General features: G+C 41.8%; 1 protein-coding gene, 1 long non-coding RNA gene and 1 other non-coding gene across 11 annotated transcripts in view; 1 reads left to right on the top strand and 2 right to left on the bottom strand.

Annotated features, from left to right (window-relative positions):
- EPB41L4A (erythrocyte membrane protein band 4.1 like 4A) overlaps positions 1–10,821 on the top strand; it is a 208,258-nt gene extending 197,437 nt beyond the window's left edge. For 3 of the 7 annotated variants that reach the window (XM_023748602.1, XM_023748695.1, XM_023748641.1), the window contains 5 exons: positions 5,611–5,658; positions 6,526–6,594; positions 7,596–7,727; positions 8,739–8,820; positions 10,033–10,821. In XM_023748602.1, coding sequence (XP_023604370.1) covers positions 5,611–5,658; positions 6,526–6,594; positions 7,596–7,727; positions 8,739–8,820; positions 10,033–10,161 — 460 coding nt within the window. In that variant the 3' untranslated portion in view covers positions 10,162–10,821. Of the gene's footprint in view, positions 1–5,610; positions 5,659–6,525; positions 6,595–7,594; positions 7,728–8,738; positions 8,821–10,032 lie in introns of those variants that run through there. The other 4 variants (XM_023748722.1, XM_006081159.3, XM_023748757.1 and 1 more) reach the window with 4 other exon arrangements.
- A 987-nt stretch (positions 10,822–11,808) lies between these two features.
- Positions 11,809–13,698, bottom strand: LOC106698690. 3 transcript variants are annotated; one of them, XR_002827652.1, is made up of 4 exons: positions 13,243–13,698; positions 12,898–13,148; positions 12,711–12,777; positions 11,809–11,970 (listed from the first exon to the last, which is right to left on the bottom strand). It is a non-coding gene; the product is annotated as an uncharacterized LOC106698690 (long non-coding RNA). The 3 variants fall into 3 exon arrangements; XR_001350081.2 differs by having other exon boundaries at positions 12,898–13,155; XR_001350076.2 differs by having other exon boundaries at positions 12,898–13,684.
- LOC111825577 lies at positions 12,885–13,018 on the bottom strand. Its single transcript, XR_002828768.1, has one exon. It is a non-coding gene; the product is annotated as a small nucleolar RNA SNORA13 (small nucleolar RNA).
- Positions 13,699–17,396: the final 3,698 nt, after the last annotated feature.

Raw genomic sequence — 17,396 nt, forward strand, 5'->3', positions numbered from 1 at the left:
CTCTGGCTGCTTGGTAAAACGCAGGTTGGAAAAGAAAGGAAGCAGGAAGAGTAATTAGAAAACTTTGCAGTGGTCTATGTATGAGAGGTGATGTTAGCTCAGTAGGTGGAAATGAAGTGGATGAACATGCATTTTGGAAGTAGAGCTGACAGAGTCATAGTATGGGAGGCATCATGGATGCACTTTAGCTTTGGGGCTGATGGATGAAGTGGGTAGCCATGCTGTTTTACTGGGAATGGAGTGAGATAGGCCATTCTCACTGTGTGGGGAGAGAGTGTCAAGATTTTTGTTTCATTAGGTTTAAGAAACCAACAATTAAATAGAAATTTCAAGTAGGCAACTAGATAAAAGTGTTATAACTCTACAAGATGATGTGTTTCTTTTAGGGCAAACTGGGCTGTGTCTTTTATTTGAGCTATGATATTAAAAATCTGAGGTTTGTTGACAATTAAGAAAATGTCTGCTGGCTGCTGTTGTCAGACCTCTGCTTCCCAATGTTAGCTTATTACCTAACCTCCGCAAACTTCCAGTGTCCTCTGTATAACACAGGTATAGAGAGGGATTTTGCTGAACATTTAGTGAGATCACATATGTCAAGTACCGGTGACATCATATATACTCACAGTGCAGTTACTGTAATTAGTAAGTCCTCCAGGTCTTGTTTAATCTCTAGAAACATAGAAAGTATTTGATTTTTTTCCCCTTGAGCGGAGGAGGGAAGTGAGGAGAATAGGGTGGGGCCAAGTCACATAAAAGTTAAAATTTTGTTCCATGAGAATTTAGGAACCGCTACAGCTTTTTTAAAAAGTGGAAACAACCCAGCCGGTGTAGCTCAGTGGTTGAGCATCGATCTATGAACCAGGAGGTCACAGTTCAATTTTGGGTCAGGACACATGCCTGGGTTGTGGGCTCGATCCCCAGTGTGGGGCGTGCAGGAGGCAGCTGTTCAGTGATTCTTTCTCATCATTTGCTGTTTCTATCTTTCTCTCCCTCTCCTTTCCTCTCTGAAATCAATAAAAAATATATATTTTAAAAAAGTGTAAATATGGGTGGAGCAATGTTTGAAGAAAGTAATTAAAATTGTTTTTCAGATATATTTCTATTTGGCATTTAGATATACAGTAAACTACTCTCTCAATTACTCCCATACAGTAGGCCCCCTACCTATGGTTTCTCTTTCTGTAGTTTGTTACCCGTGGTCAACTGCGGTCCAAAAATAATTCCAGAAATAAACAATTCACAGCTTTTAATTGTATGCTGTTCTGAGCAGCGTGATGAAATCTCCGCCAGTCCCACTCTGTCCTGCCAGGGACGTGACTCTCCACGCTGTGCACACTCCCCTCCTGTTAGTCACTTAGAGTCTTGGTATCAGTTTGACTGTCATGGTGTCACAGTGCTTGTGTTCAAGGTAATTCTTATTTTACTTAATAATGGCCCCAAAGTATATGAGTTGTGATGCTGGCAATTCGGATATGCCAGAGAGAGTCCTAAAGTGCTTCCTTTAAGTGAAAAGGTGAGGAATACATTTTTTGAGAGAGAGAGGAGAGGCCACATTCACATAACTTTTATTATATTTTTATAATTGTTCTGTTTTTATTTGTTATTGTTAATATCTTACTGTGCCTGATTTATAAATTAAACTATCATACATATATATGTGCAGGAAAAACATTATGTACAGGGCTCCGTACTGTCCACAGTTTTAGGTGAGATATATCTACCCATATCCCCCATGGGTAGATGTCTCCCCATGGGTAAGAAGAGGACTATTTTCTCCTTATATTCCTACTGCGGTGTCTATAAATTGCCTGTATGGAGGAATTCACTGAGAGTTTAGAATGTTATGATACATCACTCATACATGACTTATTCATTCTGTTTCTTTTAATCCCCAATGCAAAACAAGAAGGTTGTATTCATTATTAAATACCAGAGACATACAGCTGTATAAAATACAAAACCTTTCTCTCCTAAAACTATTTACACTGAAATATGGTTGGATCTTATCTAGTAAAACATTGAGAAGCATAGTTCCATCTAGTACATTTTTCAGCTGCATTGATGTGACATTCATGTTTAGAAAACTTATCATTAGAAAACTTGAATGAAACTCCTTTTCAACATGGGTGAACGTCTCTTACTGGGATATTTGGAAGAGGCATTCAAGCCAAACAGTAGTTCTAGGTTCAACTAGTGCGTGCGAGAAGGCTCAGGCTCCCTCTGGTGGCAATAATGTCTTATTGTTTCTCATTGAAAAATATGGATAATGTGGAAGATGAGGTTGTCAGGGTGAAGTGATGGTCCCAGTTAAACACAGAAGCCTGGTGCCTTAGATGAAGATTTAGTGTGGAGGCTCCTGAGCACTCTTCCGTAGCTGGGGTGTTTGGCTCCGTGGCTTTCCCAATCGTTTTTAGTTCTGAGCAGGGGAGAGGAAAGGAGGGGAGGATAAAGACATCTCCTGCTCATATCTACGCTGGCCATTCAGGGATATGATGAGGAATTACTGAGATATTTATTAAGTGTTTTAAATTCTTTAAATAAAGGTGTTTTGTGAACTTAGTTTTCTTAGTAACATGTTTGCTACTCTAAGCTTCCTTTTGGAGCAGTGGTCAGTAGTAAGATCACAAAAATAAAAAGTCAAATGCTGCCATATTTATTATTTTTAGTGCACTATAGTACACAAAATATAGATTATTATACTTTATAATATTTTCAAGATAATATAATTCAGTATCTGGGGAATGTAGAAGAAGGCTATATAGGCAATGGTTTAAGTCTTTTGTAGAATTATGAAGCATTGTTATTATTTTAGGGTTTAGAAGAAGGAAAATGTTTCTGAATGATGTCTCATCCAACTAATTTCTCTGAAAAATGAATATTAATTTAAATTAGGCTATTGCTCTGAGGTGTGGATGAAGGATGCTTTAGAAGAAAATTTAACTAATGTGGGACTGCATGTGCATTTTTTATATATGCTATATCCTCAGGGTTCTATTTCCTCAGGAACTTACTATATTTTCAGAGTTCAAGTAAAACATCTGCATAATCAAGGGCCTTTTAATTAAGAAAAATGACTTAATATTTCCCAACTTTATAAATGCACAAAAAGCTGTTGAGCTGCTGATCATGAATTCATCCTAAATTGTTGATTAATGTGTGCAGATGTAAGCATAAAAATTATGCATTCCTCATTAGCATATGTTTACATTTGTTAAACCACAGGTGGTCTAGAAATTGGAGGAAATTACAGGGTTTTTTGTTCTGTTTTTTTACCTTTGGAACTTTTCCCTGCCTTGAAACTGCTGGGCATTTCAGAACTCAGTTTAGTTAAATATATGACTATTATTATGTTATAGAACCTAAACATAAAGACTAAATTCCTGAATCATTTATGACCAATTGTTTACGGCTAGGAAGACTGAATTCTCATTCAGGTTAAAATACTAGTAACATTTCTGCTCATTCTTTTTTTTTTTTTCCAATGGCTCTGACTTCTGACAATTTATTTATTTATTTATTTATTTATTTTTAATATATCTTTATTGATTTCAGAGAGGAAGGTAGAGGGAAAGAGAGATAGAAACATCAATGATGAGAGAGAAAAATCATTGATTGGCTGCCTCTTGCACGTCCCCCACTGGGGATCAAGCCTGTGACCCAGGCATGTGCCCTTGACCGGAATTGAACCTGGGACCCTTTAGTCCACTGGCTGACGCTCTATCCACTGAGCCAAACCAGCTAGGGTTCTGCTCATTCTTCGGAGATGGGAATGAAAGGCATTTCCCGTGGAATTGCAGCAATAGTAGTTTTTTTTTTTTTAAACATGAAAATACCTTACATTTTTTTTCTTTTCTGATAATTAAGGTAAGAAATTCTCTTGACTAAAAAACAAAATCAGAGAAGATGAATATAAATAAGAAAATAAAATTCCTGTAATTCCAACCCTCAGAAATACCCACTGTTAGTGCTTTTTAATATTTGCCCCTCCCTGCAGCATCCTTTATGGGTTAACACATTGTCTAGTGAATCGGGCCAGCCATATGTAGGAAAGGTGGGTTCCATACAGGAAATCCTGCCAAGGAAGCATTTCTTTAGATGTTTTTAAGCATATAATTTTATTCTTATAACAAAATCTATTAACAATATCATGTTGTAATGTCTGAGACCAGGGCTTCATCCCCTCCCCCCAATCTTCCATGTTTTGACTCCTTTTGAGTTGACTGAAAGGTCTTTACAGACAGATAATTATTATTTTTTCTACAAAGGTAAAAACGGCTTAGTCAATTGAATTGCTAGAAAATAGCTTATTGTATTCTGGGGGCTCAGAAAGCCCTACCAGAATGCCTTGTGGTGCCCTTATTAACTGAGAAAAATGAAAGCTATGATAATATTATATGTTGAAAGTGATATGGAGCTCTAAAATGCTGATACAGATTATGAATATAAAATTCCACAGGGCAGTGTGTATCAGTGGCTTTGCTTAACTCCAGGCCTTTTAATTATTAGGGTTTGGGTTTTTTCTTTGGGCCTATTATTAGATCTCAGTTCTCTTGAAAGGACTGATGAAAGCTTATCATTTTCTCACTAGGAAAGAGACATTCCGTGGCAACAGTTGCAGGGATAATAGATTTGTAGTATTCCTTGCCGTTATGGGAGTGTGAACACTGAATGCTGACTTTGAATTTTGCATTCTGGGAAGTTAAAGGTAGTGGTGTAACTACTTTCTGCTCAAGTCATTCTTGCAGAAGATTTGTGGGTCTTTCCATAGGGATGGGAAAGGCATGTGGAGGGAGACAGCATTTGTGGGCCCATGCTGGGCCCACAAACACATCATCCGATAGAACCTGAAAGATGAGTCAGCAGCACACAGTCTGCCAGTCTGGGCAGTCCCACCGTTTCCTTTCCTCTTGTGGTTGCTGTTTGTACTGGGTTATCACAGATCATCTTGGGATTCTTTCATATTGACAATCAGGAGTTCCCCTTTTGCATTTACTTAGAAATAGCTAGAGGGGCCCTGGCCAGTGTGGTTCAGTTGGTTGGAGTGTCATTCTGTGCACTGTGTCTCAGGTTGGATTCCCTGTCAGGGCATGTACCTGGGTGGCTGATTCACTTCCCAGTTGGGGCATATGTGGGAGGCAACCAATGGATGTTTTTTCTCTCACATTGATCTTTCCCTCCCTCCCTGCCAGCCTCCCAGTCTCCCTTTCTCCCTCTTTCTCTGGAATCAATCCTCGGTGAGGATTAAAAAAGGAAGAAAGAAAGAAGGAAATAGCTAGAGGGAACAGGAACAGAAACAGAAGCCTCAAATTCTTCATTGTAACATCACCACCAGAGGCTGTGTGCATTCGCCCTTGCAGTTCCAAGCTCTGTCATCAAATGAAGCCCTGGTTATGGCTGATTTCAGTGTGATTTTTCTTCAGTGGTGCTGGCAGATACATTATTCTGGTGTCTTTCATTAGCTCTCCCTGCCCAGTCTTTCCTTTTGGTCTCAGCTGGCAAATAAAACTTCCCAGTCTGAAAACGATGAATGTTGTAGCTCTCCTAAAGTTAGCTATGGGATTGTTAATGAAGCACGTTTGCAGAGATGAGCGGTGTTTTCTCAATTTATAGGAGAAGCCCTGATATCCAAGCAAAAGAAGAGTTATGGAAGCATATTCAGTGAGTACCGGTTTTTTCCCCTCCTTGTATTAAAGCCCATGTAGTTTTAAGGCAACGACAAGGAAGACTGCCGACACTAAGAGACAGCCTAGGGCTGAAGCCTGTCAGACAGTCTTCATTACCGTCATTATGTGGAACATGGAATTCACAGTGGTGGTGCCTTACTGCACTGGCAGCCCTGACATCTCTTCTCCTGAGGCCCCTTAGCCTGGCCTGTAACTGGGTCTCAGACAGACCAAATAAATACCAAGGAAAACAGATTGGGAAGAAAAAAAGACTCCTACTACAGGGGAGGGAGGCAGAATTTTGTAGGGAAATTAAGAGTGGCTGGAGAGCCAGGTACATTGGATATAGATACATTGGAAGATAGTAGAAGAGCTATAGAAAAGGTTTGCCTCCCATTTTTCCTTGAGTACATTGTAGTTTTTAAATCTTTGTTCGTGCCTTATATTTCCACTAGAGGCCTGGTGCACAAAATTTGTGCATGGACGGGGGGGGGGGGGGGGGCGGGTCCCGCATTCCCAACCTGCACCCTCTCCAATCTGGGAGCCCTCTCCAATCCGGGAGCCCTCTCCAATCCGGGAGCCCTGACGGCTTAGGCCCACTCCCCCTGGTTCTCTGCTCTCTGCGGGGCCTGGCCACTCATGCTGCCCGCTCTCAGTGGCCGCCCCCCCAGGAATGGGGGACTCCGGTGGGGCTGAGGGGACTGGGTGCCACCATCTTGTGGCTGAGTGACGGTTAGTTTGCATGTTACCCTTTTATTAGATAGGATTAGGTTTGCTAATACTGTGTTTTGGGACAGTTGTGAAAGGTTTTAGTATTTATACCAGCATCAGAACTTTAATTTTCTTGCTCTCTGCCATCTAGGAAGGAACTTGTGGATCCGTCTGGGTTATCAGAAGAACAATTAAAAGAGATTCCATACACTAAAGTAGAGTGAGTATGTCTTTGAAAGTCTTTTCACACAAGTTTCATTAATACTTCGAAGTGAGTAATCCATTCTTACTCTCCGTGCAGTGCTTAAATTTGTCTTTACATTTTAACTAAAATTAAGAAGAACCATAGGGAAAGAGGAAGAAAGGGTGTAATAAAGCTAATCATTCCCCTTCTGTACAATCACTATTACCCCCTGTTAACTGACTATTTGTGTGTGGTAGGTACAAAGGGACTTTTGATGGCCGATGTTAGTTTTAAAATATAAATTCATTTATTGAGGTATTCATTGATTGGTCACAAAGTTTCTTTTTATGCATTATTTAACACCAGGAGAACGATGTGGACCACAAGCCATGTCATTTAAGCCCAGTCCAGTCCCTATCACAGAACTAGCAGGTTGACTGTGCCTCATGAAAACACAGGGGTTCCCTAATTGGCCCTCAGTGTAGGATGCCGCAGCAGATGACCTATTTACTCAGTTCTCTGCCCTGCTATAATGGTTCAGAGAAAGTAGCCTACTTCACTGCTTCATTTCCCTTCTGTAACTCATGCATCCTTCCCACTCCAGTCAGATTGCAGGTTGGTACACACCCTCCCACCTCCATCCCTCAACCCCATCATCTTTGGGCCAAAAGTTTGAATTTTTAACAACAGACTAGTTAAGTAGCTAGACAATGACCAACTTTTTCTGGTAGGAATGCTATTTTGTCTGCATTGCAGATTTTTTTCTTCCACACTACTGGAGAGAATTCAACTGTAGGGGATAATTTCATTAGAATATAGTGGTTAAAAATAATATACACATACACACATACATACAAATACTATAAAGAGTTTTATTTTCATGTGTAGTTGAGGGAGCAGTTTCTATTGTTAACTTGTGACATTTAAGCCACTTAGGATTTTCAAACCCAGAAGGGTTGATTTTTTTTTAAGCTCTCACAGTCGTTATTAAGGAATTATCCTGTTCTGACTTGTGTGTTTGTTTCCACGTTTTTTGGATTGCTTGTTCAGGACTCAAGGCGACCCGATCCGAATCAGACATTCTCATTCGCCGCGAAGTTACCGCCAGTACCGCCGGTCCCAGTGTTCAGACGGAGAGCGATCCGTTCTGTCGGAAGTGAAGTAAGCAGGCAAGCCCGAGTACATCAGCACAACCCAAGAGAGCTGCTTTTGATGCTAGAAATGTTTTGTATCTGTGGCTGTCCACTATTTGAAATGTGGCTCATGTGGCTGAGAAGCTAAGCGTTGAATTATTATTAATTTTCATTAATGTACGTAGCTACGTGTGGCTGGCTAGTGCCTACCTCTCTTGGACAGTGCAGATCCAGACCATACTGAGGCTGATTCATGCCACTTAGAAAGAAAAAAATGCATAAGCTATTCTGTTGTGAATGATGCAGCCATATTTGAGAGAAGTTGGCATAAGAAGTGCTTTGTTTTTGATCTGATGGCATTTTGTCTTTTCTTTTACTACAGCAAATAGCATATTACAGTAGTTTATTTCTTTGTGTTATTTTTTTCTTGTGAAAAAAGTGACCATTATCTTGCTTAACACAATAGGTACTATATTTTAAATGACTACGTTAATAAAATCATTATACATCCATTTGTAAAAGTACTATAATCACAGAAATTCATGTATTTTATATTGCTGGGTAGGAGTGTTAACCAATAAACTCTAAATTAAGGCTCAAAACTTTGATAAACATTAATAAATTGGGAGATAGGCTAGCCCAGTGGAGAGAGGTAGAGGCCAGGTTTTGCTTATTTTTTGTTTTGTTTGCAAAATGTAGATAATGGCTGTCAATAGTACCATAGGTTTATTTAAAAAGTACAAATGGTTAATAAATGTTTCTTTAGAAACAAATCAAAAAGCCATTTATACAACATGTCAGAACAGCACATGGGAACGAGACATAATTATGTTTTATTCTTGGTCCTTCTATTTATTTGTTTTGATTTTGGGCAAATTAACCTGTCCAACTTAATTTAGAAACATTTATTCAACACCTCTCTACGGGAAGCACTCTGGTGGAATACAAAGATAATACAAAGATATAGAAAACATGTGTTCTATGCTGCAGCCTTTTTTCAACTCGAATTGTGATTGTCAGAATTTAATTCTAAAACTCCCTCTGCAGTTCAAAAACGGATCTTGTACCTCCACTTCCCGTGACCCGCTCTTCAGATGCGCAGGGTTCTGGTGGCTCCACAGTTCATCAGGTTGGTAACAATAAAGTTTTAAGGTATTTTACTGGTGGCAATTTTGAGAAGCACTTTTCCTGAAATTTCTTTTGGAAGGTGGGAAAATGAATCTTTAGCTTCACTTTGAGATTCTATGTTTTAAAAGAACATCTACAAACCATGGAAGGAGGAGGAAGGAGGGAGTGGATGATCAAGACAAGGCCCAACCTGGGAAGAGTTATGTTAGGAGCGAGAGCTAGAGGTAGTGCAAGGTCTAAAATGATCTGAGGCCTGGGGCAAAGCCAAGGCTAACAAGGATTGTTGAGAATGTTTGGAGCCAGAATAAAAAACAACAACACAATGGCTTCACCATATAACTTTTAGATATTTTTTGAGCCAGAGAAACAAGGAGAAAGTAGCAGACTTACAGGTGACAGGTGTTCGATTATTAACTAATGGCAGACAAGAGAATTATTCAGTCCTGTTTTATTTCTGTCTTCTCCATCAAAGAGAATTACTTTTGTTCTGGAAATGTTTTAAAAATGTGGTTAAAGGGGAATTCAAGGACATAGTACAGAATCTAACTGCATTAACAAAATTAATTTAACACTCAGCTGAATTACATAGATATATCAAGGGAGCTCTGTAGCAAACATTTCAGCAACGTGTTTGATACCACCTTTCATGGTCTATTTTTTAATAAGATAGAAAACAAATGCAGGCTGTGTAAGATCATTGTGTGGATTTATATCTGGTTAAACAACCACTCTAAAAACAAAGTTGATGTTTACAATGGATCAGTGACAGCCTATTGTTTGCAGTGTTGTTTTTCATTCTTTTGGATTGTGAATCTCTTTGAAAAGCCAATATAACTACTGTCTCTCTCTCCCATAAAAATGCATGTAAGCACATACACCGTTTTGTATATATTTCCTTGGAGTTCACGGACAGTCTAAGAACCCTGACTCAAGCTGTATTCATCATGCATTGCCCTTCGTTTGTTCAAATTCATTTTTGCCAATGTCTTGAACAAGAACAGAGGAAACCTGTGCTAATTTAGGTTAGGTTCCCTAGAAACAGATTCTGAGATGGAGATTTGCATGGAGGAAGCTAATTGGAAAGCGCTGTTAGGATCAACACTTGTTGAGAGGGGAAGAGGTTTTAAATGTAAGAAAACATTAATTTGTGATGTATGGGTTAAGTAATTAACGTAGTTGTATTTTCTTCTGAGTCTTACTATTTTTCTTCCAGAGGAGAAATGGGTCTAAAGATAGCCTGATTGAAGAAAAATCTCAGACATCTACAAGCAATCTGGCTGGAAAACATATAGCAAAAACAATAAAAACTATCCAAGCTTCACGCCTCAAGATAGAGACTTGATCCCAGTGAAAGGCTTGGGATGGGGGATTCAGAGGGGGTGGAAAGGGTGTGTGCTGCCTTTACTTTGAAACTGTGAATTGTAATTATTCAAGTATCTTGGACCTCCAAGTGTTTCTTCACAAGAAAATCGAGTCTGTTGCTCCTTTTAAAAGGTTTAACTACAGTGTATTTGTGCTGAAGAGCCTTTTTTTTTTTTTTTTGGTAGTAACTGGAAAGTCATCTTGTAAAAACTCATGCCGTATCCACAACCCAAGCCAGGTGTTTCTGGACTCCTGGGACTGCAGCTGGCCAGCTGTGCAATAGTACAAGTGCTCTCCCCCTCTAGGTGGACCTCCACCTGTGCAGATGCATAACTGGGGCTACATCACTTTCACACTGTAGATATTTTTACTCATATAAATGTTCTTTGTAATGCTGTATTTTGTGGCATTAAGTTCCACTGGTTATTTACAAATGTAAAGTTTTGTTTGAAAGCATTGCTTTTAATTTCTAGTGTCCTTGTCTTGTTTTCAGGAAAAAAAGATTTTTGTGGGTCTATTCATGACCACCCTCAACCTCAAATGGTCCCTCCAGTCTGCCTGGTTGACTCTCCCCAAACTATTTCAGACCTTTCCCCCCTGCAATGTACCTTACATGAAAATAAAACACTAATGCAAGCCATCTTTTACCCTACCCCTTACACCTCTTCCCCAGGTGGTTCTTTTATGCCCATGACTATTTCTGTAGCTTAAACAGGCCAGTGTCCTTCCAAGAGACCAAACTAGTTTAAAATGTTGCTTCCCAGCTAGATTTAGGGCCTTCATTACTGTGCTTGTCCACACACCTGGTAATCATAGGGACACCCCCTGATTACCAAATCCCGTCACCTTTGCTCTCTGTAGCTGAATTATCTTTACTATTTTTGCCACATTGACCCCAGGTGGTCATCTCTTATCTAGACTACTGTAGTAGCCTCCAATTGGCCCACCTGTATCCTTGCAAATGTAGGTTCTGGCATCTTACCTATTCAACCTCAATTTGTAACATCCCGAGCTCTCATGATGGCCATCTAACATGCCTCATTATGCACTTTGTCTAAATCAGGGAACTAAAGAGGGAAAGGAACAAATTGAACTATGGTCATACTTTTTCTAGCTCAAGGCCTCTGCACATGCCTTGCAAAACTGTCACCTACCCTTAGTCCCAACTCCTTTCTCAGGCAGGTTTCCCTGACTTGGTCCAATTCTACTTTACATGGGATTTGTCTCACAAAGTTCTACATTTCTGATGACATTCATTTGCTTGGAATCTTCTAGGGAGGGACTATTTTGCTCATCGTATTCCCAGCTCCTAGTACAGTGCTTTCAATAATTTTTCTGAATTTATGAACACATTTGTATTTTCCTGCAAAGTGAAGGCAGAAGATATGCCAACTTGAAGTTTACAATCTAGTAAGAGAAAAATTTAATGCAGTGACAACATAAAAGCACACCCATGCCCTACAAACCAACCAGTCTAGTTTTGTTCATGAGACACTGGAAGAAAGCACATTTTCCTCAGGCCCAACATAAGCCTTCCCTATATAGCACCGAATATTAAGCTTAATGCAAGTTTTGAAGTTGCTGGGGGAGGAGAGAAACCCTCTGACTTTTCTGTAAAAGAATGCTATTTTAAGCGTATTTAAATATTTATTCACAGACCCATTGTGTTAAATGTTTATTTATGAACTGTCCAGAGACAGTTTTGGTCTTCTTCAGACTCTTGAAAATTTTAAATGATCCAGGCAACTCCTGTGAAGATCAAGTTTTCAAATTCTTCACCAAGGGCATCCTAAAAGAAAAAAAAGTGCTAAATTTTACAAGCAAATATTTACACGCATCAGACCTTAATTAATATTCTCAATGCCTGGTTCTGCACTGAGTTTCTGGAGTCAGATTTAAATGTCAACATAAAACACACCTGACATTTGACGTGTTTTTTTAATTATACTACTACTGCCCAGCCGGTGTGGCTCAGCATCAACCTATGAACCAGGTCGTCATGGTTCGATTCCCCATCAGGGGACATGCCTGGCTTGCAGGCTTGATCCCCAGTGTGGGGTGTGCAGGAGGCAGCCAGTCAATGATTTTCTCTCATCACTGATGTTTCTCTCTCTCTGAAATCAATAAAAATATATAAATTCTACTACTACTACACAAAAACAAAAACATCTTAAGATTTCAAAAATAAGCTGGAAACAGGCTATCCCATTTACCATTAACTTCACCTTAATTACAGATGTGCAGTACTAATACTAATAAGCCATTAATACTCAATTTAAACTAATACCCACAAGACACCCCAGTATGGAAAGGTGGTAAGATTCCCATTACAAAGAACTTTTATTTTTAAAATATTTTAACCTTTTTATTAGAAGTATTTATATTGCCTGAAAAGTATTCCACTGGTGAGTTATTTTAATAGGTGACTATTATAACAAGCAAATCTTGAAAAACTTAAGAAAAGCCAAATAATTATCATATACAAGCAAAGCATCTTAATAAACAAATATAACTTCTACATCACCTTACCTTAGGTCACTTGTGCTCCCAGGTAGTATTCAGGTAGCAGATTATGCTTCATGCATCCATCTTTCCCCTAAAAAATTAGTAAAAACAAAAACAAAAAAACTGGTTATGAGAAACTCTACACTTAATGCTGGCAGACTCAGATCACATGTGCAAACAAATTAATGTACAAGTATGAACTGTTACTTACACAGCTCCTCCACCAAAGACATCAAACTCAAGGGCAGGAAAGGGCTGCAAAGTGTGTAGTTTACGCCTTTTTTGACACCACATTCACTAGTTTCCAAAAGTGAACGGGCAACACAAAGGCTACATGCAAGTTGCTGCAGAGGCTGCTGCCCCTAAATCACCCCGCGGGGAGAACTGCTCATTCGAGACGGAACGAGAAAGAACTAATCCCAGCTCTAGACTCTCTCTCACAACTCACAATGCGACAGGGAACTGAAAACTGAAATACAAAGTGTTTTAAGAGTTCCAAACTCTCAGAACTTCAACGCAACTGGCCTTTTTTTTTTACAGGAACACGAAAACTCACCTGCCCAGTCGGCGATACTCGTTCGACTTCCGCCGGTTCTGCAGGTGAACCCGGCGTCAGGCCCTAAACCTTAACTGGCTCTTCTACGCTGACTGATTCCCCGCGTGACATGGGTGGGCTTAGGTGAGGCCGTTCCCTTTCACAGAAACTCCGCGCTTATATTAAAAACTCCCGGCACCCAGTCCATGACCAATACACTCAAATGCACCCCAACCCATCTCCCCATTTCCCGGCGGGGGACGCAGACCGAGGTCCGCTTCGGGGCCTCCTGGGGTGCAACGTGGCTGAAGTCAGGCCCAGGCGCTGCCGTCCAGGTATTCGGGCCCGGACCCGACCGGGCCGCGGCAGGCGCGACAGCAGGCTCAGGGGCCCGGCCGGACCCCGCCCCGGCCCACAGAGGCCACGCGGCCGCACACACCGAGCCCCCGCCATGCCGGACCCGCAGGCGCAGCCTAGCACCACCCCGAGCGCAGAGCCCAGAAAGGCCGCGCCGCCTTCCCACAATGCTTTTCTACCGCTGGGAGGATCCACTGTCCCCAGGGCGCGGGGGGGGGGAGGGCGGGCTGTACCATCAGCCACCGCGCGCTCGCGAGACGCCGCCGTGTGGCTGGAGGGAGAAGTGCGCAGTGATTGGCAGTGGGGCGGGGCTCCAAGGCGGAAGGGGCTCTTCTGCGCGCGCAGTTCTTTCCGCGGAGAAGGAGGTGTTCAGTGTGGCTGCACCTCTCCTCCCAGTGTGGGGCGCGCATGGTCAGCGCTGAGCTGCGCGCGTAGCCCAAAGGCCTTGAGACCTCGTGTTCTGGGGAGGACAGACAGAGCTCACCATCTCCAGCTGAGGAAGAGTAAGGTCATTCATAAAAAGTACATATTTACTAAGTATTACTGTGCTCAGGCCATGTCCTAAATGCCTGGGCCAGGTGCGAAGGAGACAGGCACGGTCCGTGTCTTACATGCTAGTCGGGCGAGAAAGACACTGGACAGGTGGACACTGCCTGTCCAGATAGTGTGAGCCCCGAGAAGGGCGCAATGGACGGCAAGGTGACAGCAGTGCTGTCCTGCAGAAGTAGAGCACGAACCACGAATGTAATTTTAAATTGTCGGAATGTTACATACAAAAGTGAAAAACATTAATTTTAATAGTTACTCAACACGGGCTAAGTATTATGTCAACATGTAGTTAATATAAAGTTCGTGATATATTTTTCATTCATTTATTCCTACCAAGTCTTAGAAGGCCGGTGTATATATTTCTGGCACATCTCATTTCGACTGGTCACATTTTAAGGGCTCCAGCCTTGGCCAGTGTGGCTGGAGCACCCAGAGGAGTACAAGTGGCCCGAGATGCAGCAGAAGATACAGGCAGAAGCAAATTGTATCTGTGGCACAGAGTTGGGATTTTATGCTGAAATTTTAGAATTGATCAATTATTACCACAAAAACAAAGCGAAGGTCATTTACTGGCTTTTTGCTGATAACCATAACTCATGGAAGGGATAGAGACTACAGTGGGACAGGCTGCATGGTGACACCTGGGTGTCCTTGCTCCTGTAAGACCCAGCAGAGACTCATCCAGAGATCACATTCCAGCACCTGTCTTTGTTTCTTTGAAGCTTATTGCTGGAAAAAAAAATAAAGGAAAGAAAGAAAATCAATCCTATAGTCTAATGGTCAGCACCCAAGGGCTAGCCTGAAACAACATCAACGTGAGGACAGTGGTGAGCATGAGCACACAGAAGAAGTAAATGTGTAATGATCACAAGAAGGTAAATAACTCTAAGACCTTCGTTAGGAAGTCACTTTAACATATGGGGGAGAAAGAGGTGGGGGAAGGAGGATAGCACCTCCAAGAGTGTCATTTAAAGATTTTTAAGGGTACAGTGTGGGGATTATAACAAACCTAATGTTGCCTTCTTGCTTGAGAAGACAAGGAGAGGACATTTCCTTGAGCTGGAGCGATCAGCTGACCTAGGGTTAGATCCATCTCTAATACTTGTTCCCTTCGGTAAATGAGCACCTCTCTGAGCTCATGGTTCCTCATTTGCAGGCTAACAACTATACAGTGGGGCCTTGACTTACGAGTGTCCCGACTAATGAGTTTTTTGAGATACCAGCTGTCTCTCAGCCGATTTTTTGCATTGAGTTGATAGAATAATTTGAGTTAACGAGCTCCTTAACGAATTAAACTCGTAAGTCAAGGCCCACTGTACTCATGTACCACATAGGTTAGTTTAAAGAGTTAAGAAAGGTTTGTGGAATCATCTAGCACTGTGTAGTACATAGTGACATCCAATCAATGACTCTCATGAGTTAGATTCTTCCTCTTGTTTACCACCACCCAGGTATGGAAACTTCTTGAATTAAGTTCTTAAGGAAGGAGTGAATATGCTGTTGGGTTTATTTATTTATTTATTTATTTATGGCTTGACATCTTTGCTCCCACCTTATTCTTTTCTATTCTCCCCTTTATATAACCTCCCTAACTCTGGGTGATTCAAGAACAGGGGGAAGCATGTGTTCCAATGATTGGATTAGGGCTGGTGTCAGGAAACCAGTTCTAAATTCTTTATCTTCCTGTCTGCTTCAACCTCACACATCCTGATAAGGAAAACTAAATAATTAAGCAAAGGCAAGCAGAAAGACATGAGAAAAAGTTAGGGGATATTTTCTACCTAGTCTCCTTTCCACCCTTGCTTGCTGGGGCTGGGGCTGAGGCAATATATAAGGATGTCCAAGCTACATACAGTATTGGTGCAAACATGGAACAACCTCAGTTTCCCAATATGTTAGGCAGATTAATGATTTCCCAAAGATGTCCACATCCTAATCCCAGAACCTGTGACCATGTTTCATTACATAGTAAGTGGTGCATAGTAAGAGGGACCAAGTTATGAGGAGATAAAAATGGAAGGGGAAGGCAGAAGACTTAGAGATGTGGCAGAAGAGAAAGCAGAAGAGGGACAAAACCTTACTTGCTAGCATTGAAGATGAAGGAAGAATTTGAAACCAAAGAATTCCAACAGCCTCCTCTTCAAGCTGGGAATGGCCCTCAGCTGACAGCCAGCAAGGAAACAGGGATTTCATTTGTACAAATGCATGGAGCTGGATTCTGCCAGCAACCTGAATGAGCATGCAAGCAGATTCTCCCCTAGAGTCTCCAGAAAAGAACACAGCCCCGTTGATGCTTTGAGTTTAGCCCAGTGAGACTCATGACAGACTTCTGACCTAGAGACCCAAGATAATAAACTTGTGGGGTTTTTGTTTGCTTGCTTTTTATATGTTTTTATTGATTTTAGAGAGAGAGGGATAGAGAGATGGGAATGTCAATGAGAGAGAAGCATTGAGTGGCTGCCTCTTGCACACCCCTACTGGGGATCAAGCCCACAGTCTGGGCATGTGCCCTGACTAGGAATGGAACTGGTGACCTCTTGGTTCATGGGTCGATGCTCAACCACTAAATCACACAGGCCAAGCTAAACTTGTGTTGTTTTAAGCAGCTCAGTTTGTGTTAATTTGTTATGGCAGTGAGAGAAAACTAATACATTCTGTAAGATGTGGAGAGTGAGAAGTGAGCTGTTTTCTTACCTAACTCCTTGTCCCACTCCAATAGTCTCATTAGGATCATAAGTAAGATTTTGCAGAGAAGCAATGCATATTTATTTCATTTTAAATACTTAATCCATGTGGGGTTGTCTCTTGTTTATGTTGGTTGTTAGGGATCCAATTTAATATCCAACTGATCCTATATAACAAAGAGGTAATATGCAAATTGACCATCACTCCAACACACAAGATGGCCACCACAAGATGGTCTGCAGGGGAGGGCAGTTGGGGGTGACCAGGCTTGCAGGGGAGGGCAGTTGAGAGGGACCAGACCTGCAGGGGAGGGCAGTTGGGGGGGACCAGGCCAGCAGGGGAGGGCAGTTGGGGGTGACCAGGCCTGCAGGGGAGGGCAGTTGGGGGTGACCAGGCCTGCAGGGGAGGACAGTTGGGGGGGGGGCAGGCCTTGCAGGGGAGGGCAGTTAGGGAGGAACCAGACCGGCAGGGGAGGGCAGTTGGGGGTGACCAGGCCTGCGGGGGAGGGCAGTTGGGAGGGACAAGGCCTGCAGGGGAGGCAGTTGGGGGGATCAGGCCTGCAGGGAGGGCAGTTGGGGGGACAG

The sequence above is a fragment of the Myotis lucifugus genome, unplaced genomic scaffold (genome assembly GCF_000147115.1).
Source record: "Myotis lucifugus unplaced genomic scaffold, Myoluc2.0 scaffold_0, whole genome shotgun sequence".
Classification (NCBI taxonomy): domain Eukaryota; kingdom Metazoa; phylum Chordata; class Mammalia; order Chiroptera; family Vespertilionidae; genus Myotis; species Myotis lucifugus.